General features: G+C 42.8%; 1 protein-coding gene across 1 annotated transcript in view; it reads left to right on the plus strand.

The window, feature by feature from the left end:
- Positions 1–12,839, plus strand: part of LOC121288263 (immunoglobulin superfamily member 21-like) — a 274,563-nt gene that overhangs the window by 17,468 nt on the left and 244,256 nt on the right. Inside the window, exon 2 of the mRNA XM_041206770.1 lies at positions 3,171–3,283. Coding sequence (XP_041062704.1) covers positions 3,171–3,283 — 113 coding nt within the window. The remainder of the gene's footprint in view (positions 1–3,170; positions 3,284–12,839) is intronic.

The following is a 12,839-nucleotide window of genomic DNA, read 5'->3' on the forward strand; positions in this document are numbered from 1 at the left end:
CGCCTTCAAGCTTCCCTCCAAACCATACGCCATACTGATTTGGAACAATATTACCATTCCTTCACTGTTGCTGGGTCAAAATCCTGGAATTCCCTTCCTGACATCACTATGGGCGCGGGTGTGGGTGTACCTACACCACGTGGCCTGCAGAGTTCAAGAATGCAGCACCCCACCAGCTTTTCAAGGGCAATTAGGGATGGTTAATAAATGGTGGCCTAGCCTATGATGCCCACATTCCATGAACAAATAAATAAACAAAGCCAGTTTATGCACAGAAAGATGTCATAAACTGCAGTATGATGATAACTAGATCATCTGTTTTTTGAAGATTAGGGATACACTTGGCCAGAACATCAAGGGAAAGTCTGCCCGCTCTTTTTCGAAATACTACCTCCGGACCTTTACATCAATCCAAGAGGGCAGACGTGGCTTCAGTTTAATGTCTCATTGAAAAGTCTTGCTTTGACATAACTTTACCATTCTCTCAAACCTGTCCTATCCCTTCACAGGGCACTTTGCCCTCCTGTTTATTCTGTCTGGATGATCTATAACAAAGCTTTCTTGCTTTTGGCATTTTTTAAAAAATTTGAATTGAGTTGGATTCAAGCTAAACAATAGAGGAGGAACTAAGAATTTTAAAAATAGGCAGAGCTACAAGAATGAAAGACTAGATTTCAGCCCCTGAAAGCATGTGCTGAAACTGTTCCCCATTTGCTATAAGCAGGACAATGAGAAATAAATGAAACGTTTGGACAGAAGACAAAACTTGCACAGAATGGAAATTTGCTGTGGCTAGATGGCCGGGCATTGATTGAATTTCCTTCCGTGTAGTTCACTCTTCTCCTCTCCTGAGCTGCTGATTTATGTTGGAATATGACTCCGTGGGGAGTGGGGCACTTAGTACCTCAGTCAAGTGGCTACTGTTTGTGTATGAGCCTCGACACTGAGTATCGACAAGCTCACAATTAAGTTTGATCCTGCTCCTGTTTGTAACTTCCAACAGGACAAATGGATAGTGATAGGAAATGGGAATTGTATATTTAATATCTCGGAGCTCTGCAGTAGTGACACACCAGCTTCTGTGTGTGTAACAGGAATTTATTCACGGTACTTTCAAATATATGCTTTCTCACGCTTCCAGAAGCTTCTCGCAGCCAGCTTCCAACTTTGTTTACTTTCCTCTAAGTCCCCACACCCTGTCTTAACTAATTAAGCACGGTGCTCATTAATAGTTAGACTCACGTAATCAAACACAGAACAACTGAACACCACAGCAATTCAGGCTGACTTCATATTTAAGGGAAAGTACCAATTCTGCGTGAAAAAGACACTGGGCGGGATTTTCCACACCTGCCCGCTGCCGAGATCTTCCGGTCCCACCTCAAGTCAGTGAACTTCTGGCTCGGTTGCCACCTCGCCCGCGGCAGGTCCCACCCTCAACAGGGCTGGAACATTCCGGACACTGGATTTTTAGCAACTATGCAAAAAAGTCACTTATGGGAGGAGTGGTCCAGCAAACAGATTGACGTCTGAAACAAAGACTGCCAGGGGAGCCTGGATTAGGAGGAAGCTTATGATTGACTATCAATAAGGAGAAAAGTTTTGCATTTCGTTGGTACAAAGCAGCCATATAACTAAGTAGCATGGCATGATTCCCTAAGTGATTAGATACATGTGAGATCACATATTGGATTCTTTATTCTCACATGGGATGTGGGTGTCGCTGGCCAAGGCCAGCATTATTGCCCATCCCTAATTGCCCTTGAATTGAGTTGCTTGCTAGGCCATTTCAGATGGCTTTTAAGGGTTAACCACATTGCTATTGATCTGGAGTCACATATGACCAGACCAGGTAAGGATGGCAGATTCCCTTCCCTAAAAGGACGTGAGGAGGAGTTTTTACAACAATGGCTTCATGGTCACCATTACTGGGATTAGCTTTTTAAATCCAGATTTAGAATTGAACTCAAATCCCACTAACTAAGGGATTTGAACCTGTGTCCCCAGAGCATTAGCTTGGGTCTTGAGGATGCTAGTTTAGTGACATTACCACGACACCATCACCTCCCCAGGCAGAGCAGCATGAGAAAGCAGACATTTGAAAGCATCATGAATAAATTCCTGTTACATACATGATTATCAACTCAGTGGGTAAATACACTGCCCCAGTGTAAAATGGAGCCTAGGAAGCCTCCAGTTCAACACTGAATCTATGTTGAAGTAGCCAATTGCAACCAGGGTGCTAGAGGTGCGACTGTTAACATTGGATGAAGACAGAATCAGGCTCCATGATGCCCATCCCTCCTCCAACACTCAGGAACCTGCCAGTGCCCGCGCCCCTTCTGGCTGTAGATATCACATACCGCCCAATACAAATTACCATCGCCATTCTGGTTGTCTTTAAGAGATTTGGAGGCACTGAGGAAAATGCAGAAAAGATTCACTTGGATGATACCCTAACCGAGAGCTTATAATATCAGGAAAGACTGTCCAGGCCAAGAGAAAGTTGAGGGGCCATCTCTTTAAAATTATGAAGGGGTTCAATAGGGCAGATGTGAAGAAGGTGCTTCCACTTGTGGGAGACCAAAACTGGGGGCAATAAATGTAAGATCCTCACTAATCAATCCACTCAGGAATTCAGGAGAAAGCTCTACGGTGAGAATGTGGAACTTGTCACAGTTACTAGTGGAGGATTGAGGCAAATAGCACATTTGCCTTCAATGGGATTCTGGAGAGGAGGGAGAAAGGAATGGAAGAAGATGTTGACAGGTTGAGATGAAGTAGAATGGGAGGCATCTTGGGTGGAGTATGAATACTGGAATGGACCTGATGGGCCGAATGACTTGCTTTTGTAATGTAATTCCATGTAGCTTGTGTCTGATTTTATCTCATCTTTTTTACTATTCTCGATCTTGACGGTGCCTTGCACTGTTGTCATAGCCCTTCAGCAGCCTTTCTCAGATAACTAAAATCTAGCCTAACAACAGGAAAGCACTAAATTAAATAGCATGACGCGAATGAAAATGTTTTATAACAGTTTGATTTTTCTTTTTAATATCTAGCCCTAGAGCGGAGATTTGGAATTGAGAGGTGGAATGACCCCATCTCCCAGAGTTAAAAGGGTTTTGACGATTTGAAATAACATTATTCTCCTTTTTTTGGGATTGCAGGATATTTGACGGTGAATATTGAACCAATTTCCCCTGTAGTGGCAGGCGATGCTGTCACTTTGAAATGCAACTTCAAAACAGATGGGAGGCTGCGGGAGATAGTGTGGTACAAGGTAAGCCATCGACTGTAGCCTGGCACAGGACCTCTTTTAATTTAGTGCACGTGTTGGCAGGAACAGATGGAAAAGAATTCATGCTTGGCAGATGTGCAACCCCGTTTAAGGAGACTAATCCACATGTGATGGTTTCTCCCCTTTATGTTCAGCGTTGAAACCAGTTTCTGCATGGCTGCTGTGGTCCGGCCCACAATGTGGATCCAAATGCTCAGCACTGGCTGTCTGCATTTACTTTAGGCAACCTGATAGAGTTAACCCAACGCCACAGCTGTATGGGCCTGTTGTGACGTGGTCAGTTTCCCCAAACACTGGACCATTCATCCAACAAAATGTGGTCAATGGCAGGGGAACTCAATGTTCGCAGTCAGCTGCACTTCAATGGTTGTACAAGTATTGTGATTGCTGTGCAGAACAAATAGAGAGAGGGCTTAAAAGGGTCTTGCCAGCCTCTGCGCTGATACACAATCACACATATTATCAGGCTCATGTGGTTAGAATGACCTCCTTTTACCAAATCCATCACATGGCAGGGTGAGATTGGCAATTAGAACATTGCTTTAGCTTGTTTGACAACGATTCATCAAATAGCCTGACAACTAATGCTTCTACATCAAGAGGCACAGATGGTGTTAAGTGCAGAGAATAGAGCTGTCTTTAAAAATATTTCATGTGTCATGCTTAATGTGGTGGAAATTTTGTTCAAAAATCAGGTTGTCCAATCCAAAGTGGGAAAAGGGAACCAGATTTGGAAGGAGGGGAGGAAAATCATGAGATGTGAGATGTGGGGCTTTGTGGAGAAGGCATATAAAGAATGGTTATCGCTCTGTCATAAATGTGCCAGCTCTCTGTAAGAACTACTCAGCTTGTCCCACTCCCTTGTCTTTTCCCAAAACAATAATAATAATTTAGTTGAGTAATCATGCACTGAAGCAAATCGTTTAACACAGTTTGTTTTGTTCTCCTTTTGGCCCTCTTAACCTCCCAAATTTGACTCATCTCATGAAGTACCTGTTGTTAGGCATCAGATGTTGTGGAAATTCACTAATATTTGGTTCTTGAGGAAGAAAAACACCAAAGACAAAAACGTTCTACTTCTTCAGCAAGCTTTGTCATGCCCATGGAAGGAAAGGCCTCCCAAAAACTGGTGTTGCTCTGAGTCTCTGTAAATTAGACTGTGTAGTGAAACTTGAGACGAGTGGAAAAGTTTGGAGTTCAAACTTGGAGAGGGAATTGATTTCTGATATCTTATAGCAATTGTCTTCATTATTTTTCAAGCAAGGGCCACTTTAGCAAGAAGTCTGCAGTGTGAGATCCACATTGACTGATCAAGCAGCCCGCTTGATTGGCACCACATCTGCAAACATTCACTCCCTCCACCACCAACACACAGTAGCAGCAGTGCGTACCATCTACAAGCTGCACTGTAGGAATTCACCATGGCACCTTAGACAGCACCTTCCAACCCACGGCCACTGCCATCTAGAAGGACAAGGGCAACAGACACATGGGAACACCACCACCTGGAAGTTCCGCTCCAAGTAACTCGCTCATTTCCTGACTTGGAAATATATCGCCATTCCTTCACTGTCGCTGGGTCAAAATCCTGGAACTCCCTCCCTAAGAGCACTGTGGGTGTACCTACACCACATGGACTGCAGTGGTTCAAGAAGGCAGTTCACCACCATCTTCTCAAGGGCAACTAGGGATGGACAAAGCCAGCGAAGCCCATATCCCATAAATAAATAAAAGATAATAAATTATCATCACTTACAACTCCAGTACCTCACTTGGGCCAAAAAAATAAACAACACCAGCAGTTGAATGCTCTGCTAGTTCTGTGGTTGTTGCCATGGTAATATAACTGTTACTATATAACGCGCATACTTAGATATACATATTGGCACACATTGGACCATGTGGTGAATGTGACATGTTAAAGAAGGCTGATTTTTGGCAGACTCAGTACGCCTTTCTAACGTTAAAAATAAAATTAAATAGGAAGGTAATGCTGGGTTGGGCTCTGGCTCGCTGCGACCCTCTGGCGATAAGGCGGTTACTGAAAATGGGTGGATGGAGTTGGGGAGCTGCACTTAGTGTTGATGGGAGCCGCCACTAGCTCGAGGGCCTTGCAGTGAAGAGCACTGGATTATAGGTTCAGTCAACTCCATGGATATGAGAGATTGTGATGTTAAAATAAAGAGGCTGTAGGGGGTACCAATTAATCAGGCTTCAGTTTAGGAGAATCTCCTATCTAAGGACCACTTCCTGAGGCACAGTTTGATTCCCAGTGTTGAAATTAAACCTGCACCTTTCTCCTCTCTTGGAATGTCCTTTTTGCTCTGCCTCCTCTTCTTCTCTGGAAAATCCTGGTTAAATCTGGGGCCAGATAAAATCAGAGATGGCCATGTAAAGCAGTGGCTAAATGGCATGGCACAAAACTTGTAGGAGGATGGGAAGTTAGGAGTTTCACAGTTTGAGGTGTTGTAAAGGAAGCTTTTGGAGTAAGAGATTGTCTACCTGGATTTCACTACCTTAGAAGCCATCTACCATGTACTTTAGAGATCCAGACTGTGAAAAAGGCAGTGAAAAATAACATTGCTAGTTTGTGCTGGAGAGTCTGATCAAGTTATAATTAGTTATTTTTAATTGGGGTCACGAGATAGGTAATGCAATTTGCAGTGTGGCTTGACGTGATTAGTTTCGTAACCAATTTACAGACAGTACTAGGAATTTCTACCATTTATCTAGCGTATGCAGAACTGCAATATTCATGTAACATCTTTAAACAGTAATTGATGCACAGATTATCTGCCACTGCAGAAAAGAAAATAATGTTTATCAGAAAGCAAAGGAATGGGACTGAGAGTTGTAAGGGTGCATTGAGGCGCTGGGAATTAATTCATAGAATGTTTGCATTTTTCTTATTTGATTTTGAGTTGCAAGCGAAGTTGGCAAGTCTGCAATTATAGCCCACCCCACTTTCAATGAGAAGGCAGAAGTGAGCCCCCACCTTGAACAGTTGCATTTCTTGCGATGATGGTGCTCCGATTACATTGCTGTTCGATTCTGTCTACCGTTCCCAGTGGGTTAGAAGTATGTTAAGGATCTCATTCAGAGAAGACTAGGGGTTTCAGTGGGGGTGTGGAGATGGTGGTGTAACAGTAATGTCACTGAGTTAGTAACCCAGAGGTCTAGGCTAATGCTCTGGGGACATCAGTTCAAATCCCACCATGGCAGCTGGTGGAATTTGAATTCAATTAATTAATCTAGAATGTAAAGTTAGCCTCAGTAATGGTGATTATGAAACCATTGCTGGTTGTTGTAAAAACTCATCTGGTTCACAAATGCCCTTCAGGGAAGGAAATCTGCCATCCTTACCTGGCCTGGCTGACATGTGACTCTGACCCACAGCAATGGGGTTGATTGGGCCTAGCAAGCCCCTCACTTTATGGTCAATTAGGGCAACAAATGATGGTGTTGCAAGTAACACTGACATTCCATGAAAGAGTAAAGGGGAAAAAAAATTATCTTGGTTGACATCCTTACCTCAGCAGCACTGCCAAAAGATGTTAATTGGTAATGGAGTTTATTGCTAGCTCCAGACTTGGGCCTTCAGTACAGCATGCAAGCTTCTACAAATGCAAAATACCAGCTCACAAGGTGGTTTTGCTGTCTGCTTTTGGAGGCAAAAGGCCTTTGGTGACAAACATCTGTGGTCTTCTGCAGTGAGGGGAAGGGGAAACATCACTTTGCTTATCAATCCATGGGCAATCTGAGCACTCAGCCCACCAAGACAGGCCAGCAGTGCAGTATTTATATTATTAAATTCTGTGCACCTTCTCCCAATATCAGGGAAGGTCCTGAAACAGAATTTTTCAAGTGCAACCTTTGGAAAACCATTCATGCAATGTTATAGTGCCTCCACCAGGAGAAAAGATGTCTTTCAGCATAAGCTGTGAAACTTCGTGGAGAGGCAGATTGTCTATATTTGCACAATTGCTTACAGTATGACTGGGATATTGGTTACCTGTGCTGAAGTTGTAAAATGCTCTGGTCTCACTTGCATGTGCAAAGGTTACCCACCAAGGCACAAGGAGGAAAGCACTGCAAGCTGAAATGGTCTGAAAGGCTGATCCCCAAGTGCCAGAGGACTGAATTCTGAAGGAATTTTAAAAGAGCTCAGATTCTTCTTTTCCTTTGGGGGTGGAATTGGGGGTGGGGTGGTGGGGGGATGAAATTGCAATGGACCAGGGCCGGTGGCGGAGTCTTGCTGTCCATTGTCTTGTACAGGACTGGAGGAAGGATAAATAGATCGGATTCTTCAGCCTTGGAAGGAGGCAAATGAGAGAGAACATTTTGAGGTATATAAGATGGCAAGGTTAGCCTTGATCCCTATTTTAAGTTAAATCATGGCTGTAGCACAAGGGGACTGAGGTACACATTGGTAAAAGGTGTGTTCATGCCTGATCCCAGAAAGAAGTACTTCACAGAAATGATTAATATATGACATAGCCTAAGGGGCAGGATAGTGAAGGAAAACCTCTCTGTAGTCATGCAAGAAGCAAATAGTGGATGGAATAGTACATTTCCTACAAAAGGGAGAGTTAAATGGGCCAAATAGCCTACATCATTTATACTTCTCTTTCTGATCCGAGGCACATATTGACTTCCTTCAATTTATTCTGTAATGCCCCAGGATCTTAGTAACATATGGTTAAGTAAAAGTGCTAAAGAGATCACATTTGCAAGGAGACAAGAAGGCTTTGTGTTATATGGAATACCGGATTTGTGTGTATTATGCTTGAAGTTCAAAAATACAGTAACAGGTAATTGAAAGAAGCAAGTGCAGGCATTGCTGCATTTTGAACTAGATGGAATCATCAAGCTGCCTTCACTATCAAAACAAAAAGTGGTTCCTGCCTCCCAGTGTCTTTAGTTAAAAGATGACTGACTTTCATGGCTGCATTTTGCACCACTCACTTCTGAGTCTTTGCAATGAAACAGTGATTTGGCAATTCTGCTTGGGTGATTGTTTCATGTTGAAAGATCAGCCAGGCTTTCCAATCCTGCCAGCAAATGCACACATGTGGATGTTAGGTCAGGACAGGATCAGGCATCTGGAGTGATGGGCCACTCGAATGAATAGGCAGTTGGCACCTGTAGCTTATAAATGAAGCTAGTAAATGTGATTGGCCCTCTCCAGTGGTGTGGTTGGTATTATTTTTATTCTGCAGGTGATGAGGCATTAGACAGCAACTGATGCCTATACTCCAGCAAAAGTCAATAGCTTCAAGAGATAATGGAGAAGCAATAAAAGAAAGTGGAGTGAAATGGAAGATATTATTCATCCATTTATGAAGAATAGGGTTTTTAGCTTTGCTGCATCTACTGTACACCAGAAAGTTTCCACCCATGGTGAGATTTACAACCTCCCCTGTGCCATACTTTTCGTTCAAACAAAGAGAGGAGGGAAGTGAGCTACTCATTCCTTCTCATGCACCTCAAAGCAAGGTTGCTGCAGAGTTGCACTGGTACAGTCTGCAGTGAATTAATGGTGTGTCACTGGATAAGTCATGTAAAAGATGGATAATCATGTATTGGTGCAAATGAGGTTGGAGGTTATGAAGCATTATTGGGTCAGAATAGACCTCTCCTTGACAGATTGGTCGACAGTTCCATTTAAGAGGGATTATGCCATTTTGGGAAGGACAAATAACCTAGAGGACCTTCACGAGATAGGTCAGCAATAATGATGGTGCAGGACCTGCACTTACCCATTGACTTTATTTACTGTACAAAGAAACTTAATGATGTCTGGTTTTATTTGCACTGGAAGTAGGCCCCATTTTCCATGATTATCTGTTGATAAAGGAAACAACAAATGAAGGGCTGAGTCTGGGGGAAAGAAGTGAAATTTGAATGGAAAGCTATTCAAAACAGCCACAAGCAGAGATGTGAAGTTACTGGGCTGTGCCAGATTTTCTGCCAACACCACCTGCCACCTTGTGTCAAAGGGCTAAACTGTGCCCTTCATTCCTATTAAACAAATTGTTTTGACTGGTTGGAGAATAAATTACTGTCTCTACCAGTGTTCCCTTTAAACAGATGTTCTCATTGGCAAGATGCCAACATGACTGGCATTTACACCATTGTGCTTTGCCCTTCAAGGTTTGGCTCTGTGCTCATTTCAGGCGTTGATGCACAATTCTTCATTTGGAGTAATTAAACAGTATTGACTGACTAATTTTGATTCCATGCAGCTTTACAATCTAGACAGAGAATTACTCATCTCAATAAAGAAATGCCAATCTTTGTTTTAGACTCTTCTCTTTAAAAAGGGAATAAAAGCATATGACAGTATTCTTCACTTACAGGAGCCCCTTCCCCGACATGTCTACGTATATCCATTTTTAGGGAAACTTAAAATTTTCCAGCTTAACCAGCCTTTTTTAGGCTTATTCTAGTGGCATTAGTGAAGTAATGTATCTCACCTGAGCAGTCTCCCTGGCTTTAGGTTGGGCTTGGCAGCCTGTCCAGGGCCACCAAGCCCAGCCAGTAAACATGGGGCTGCAGAAGTATGGAGGTGGCTCAGGTTGGCTGCCTCCAGTTCTTGGGTCCTACACTGGTGCATCTATGGATGAAATCAGTTTGGGATGCCAGTGGCCCTTTCCCCTTTGGTAATGTCAACAGGGCAGCTTCTGAGCGAAGAAGTTCCAAAATGACCATTTTAATTTTGGGTTGAAATTAATAACAAACACATGTGGAGACATACATAATGAAATTCCTTTGTTTGTCGCTGGAACCTAGGCATTAACCTGTATATTTCAAAATACTTCAATACTTTTGTTAGAATAGGGAATTGCACACTGCAATTTCACACCCAGTATTTCATTATTAAGACTTTGGGGAGCTACTTTTAAACAGAAATTACTCTCCTGAGACTTTCCTTTCTCTTTTAAGCTTTCTATTTCACATTCCTTTTCTTTCACAGGATAGATATAACCGCCTAAAACCACTCCACTAGCACTTCAGTCGATAAAATAATTGTAAAATCTGTGGCCTTCTGAATTTTAAGGAACGAGTTTGATTGAACCAGTCTTCATCCAGCCCTTTACAAACTCCATGCTTGTTTTAATATTTAATTTTGTCAAAATAATTCCCAATTGGAAAATGCTGTGCGAGGGAAGGATTACATTGCTGCAATCATTTCTACCTTGATAACTAGTTCGGTGTGTTCGGCTCAATCACTTTAATGAGTGCAGTAAATGCCAACAAAGGCAATGGCTTACCCAACATTGCTAGAGTCAATGTTCTGTGTGATAGTGACTCTCGTGAGTCCAACTAGCTGTTGTCTCCATCCTTCACAAAGCATGATTCAAAGCAAAGTACATATGGAGGAGGCGAGGAATCTGCTGCGTTTTTAATTGAATTATTGTGCTTCATTACACTGTATCAGCCCTGTTGATTACTAGCATATTACCCAGTGCGCTGACCTCTAGCTGTATATCAACTGATGCACGCTCAAACACCTCTCTATTCTCAAGGGTCAATCTGACCATTTGTTCTCATTTACAGGCATGCAATTAATAGTTTTAATTATTTGTTCCCTTCACTTTACTTGCCTTTTGTTCTATAGATGCCAGTGCTTTATAGTACAGAAACACTGAGGCTAATTGTAGCTTTCCTTCACTGCGCAGCAGAGATCAGCTCACACAGCAAGCCTGCCATTAGATTGTGGGGACTGAGGAATTGAGAAAAAGCAAACATTAATTGAGTTGAAGTACAGCTACAATTTTGAGACCCCTGTACATTTTATTTAAGTGTCAGCTTGGGCTCAATTGGTTTCACTCCTGCCTCTGAGTCTGAAAGTAGGGAGTTCAAGCCCCTTCCAAAGATTTGAGCACAAAATTCAGAGTGAAAGTCCAGTGCAGCACTGAAGGAGTGCTGCGCTGTTGGAGGTGCAGCCTTTTGGATGAAATGTTAGACCGAGCTGCTGTTTGCCCTGTTAGTTGAAAGTAAATGATTATGTGACGCTGTTCTAAAGAAGAGCTGGGGAGATCTCCCCAGTGCCTTGGCCAATATCTATCCCTCAATCATTGAAACAGATTATCTGCTCATTATTACATCGCTATTTGTGGGAGTTTGCTGTGTGCAAATTGGCTGCTGCGTTCACTACGTTACAACAATGGCTAGACTTCAAAGGTATATAAGTGGCTGTAAAGTGTGTTGGGGATATGCTGAGGTTGTGAAAGGCGCTACAATGAATGCAAGTTTTTCCTTTGCTCACCCCTCCGCAGCTGCTTTAACCATGGAAAAGTAGAGATGCTGAAGAGTGGAGACGAAGCAGAAAATCCTCATACATAAGGCAATGGGTGTCGCACAAGGTGTTTGATGCGACACAGACTGAATGAGAAGTAGCAACTCCCCCTTTCATAGACCAGCCAAGAAGCCCTTTCCGAAAGAACATGTTGCTGAGCTAACTTTGACTTTTCGTGGAGTACCTAGTCTGTCAGAGGCTGATAAATCAAAGCCAAACCACTTCCCACATTGTTACTGTTATTGCACACCTGTCAAGCTCTGTGTATCAATTGCCAGAGTCATTGATTTTGACCTAGACCACCACACACACAGCACCCCCCACCCCCGCCGCCACCACCCCATTATTGCTTGAATCACCTTCCAAATAGACATTTTTTTTGAAAGCGGCGAAATGGCTATATCGAATCAATTTTACATTATTTTTCCTGATTGGAGAGGGCAAGACGGAGATGTGGGGAGCTGGTTATTTGTGATCAGTAAAACCAAGGCATTTGTATTCGGTGCAGACTCTGGCACACAAAGTAGGGTTTGCTCAAAAGATAGGTATTATGAAATTATGTCGTTATTGTGCTGTGCGAATGTATTTATGTATTGTATTGCTGTACACAGCAGTTCTCAATTATAAGCTGTTATTGCTGCTGTCTGACAGCCAAACTCGAGTTTCATACACTGCACATACCATGCACAATATCCTTCCTGTAGAGAGAGATTGCATCCTTCATCATCCACTTGTGTTTAATTCATTGTTCACTTCGTTCTCCTTTCATCATACTCCTACCCTTATTCATATTTCATGCATCTCCCATTCTATGCCACAGAATCACAGAATTGTTACAGCGCAGAAGGAAGCCATTTGGCCCATTGTGTCTGTGCTGCGTCTCTGAATAAGCAATGCACCTAGTGTCACTCCCCCACCTTTTCCCTGTAACCCTGCACATTCTTCATTTTCAGATAATAACCCAATTCCCTCTTGAATGCCTCAATTGAATCTGCTTCCACCTCACTCTCAGGCAGTGCATTCTAGATCCTAATCTGTCTGAAAAGTTTCTCTTCATGTCTCCATTGCTTCTTTTGACAATTACTTTTAAATCCGTGTGTCCTCTAATTCCTGATCCTTGCACCAGTGGGAACAGTTTCTCCCTATTTACTCTACCCTGACCCTTCGTGACTTTTGAATACTTCTATCAAATCTTATCTCAGCCTTCTCTTTAAGGAAGACAGTCCCAATTTCTCT

The sequence above is a fragment of the Carcharodon carcharias genome, chromosome 15, assembly GCF_017639515.1.
Source record: "Carcharodon carcharias isolate sCarCar2 chromosome 15, sCarCar2.pri, whole genome shotgun sequence".
Lineage (NCBI taxonomy): Eukaryota > Metazoa > Chordata > Chondrichthyes > Lamniformes > Lamnidae > Carcharodon > Carcharodon carcharias.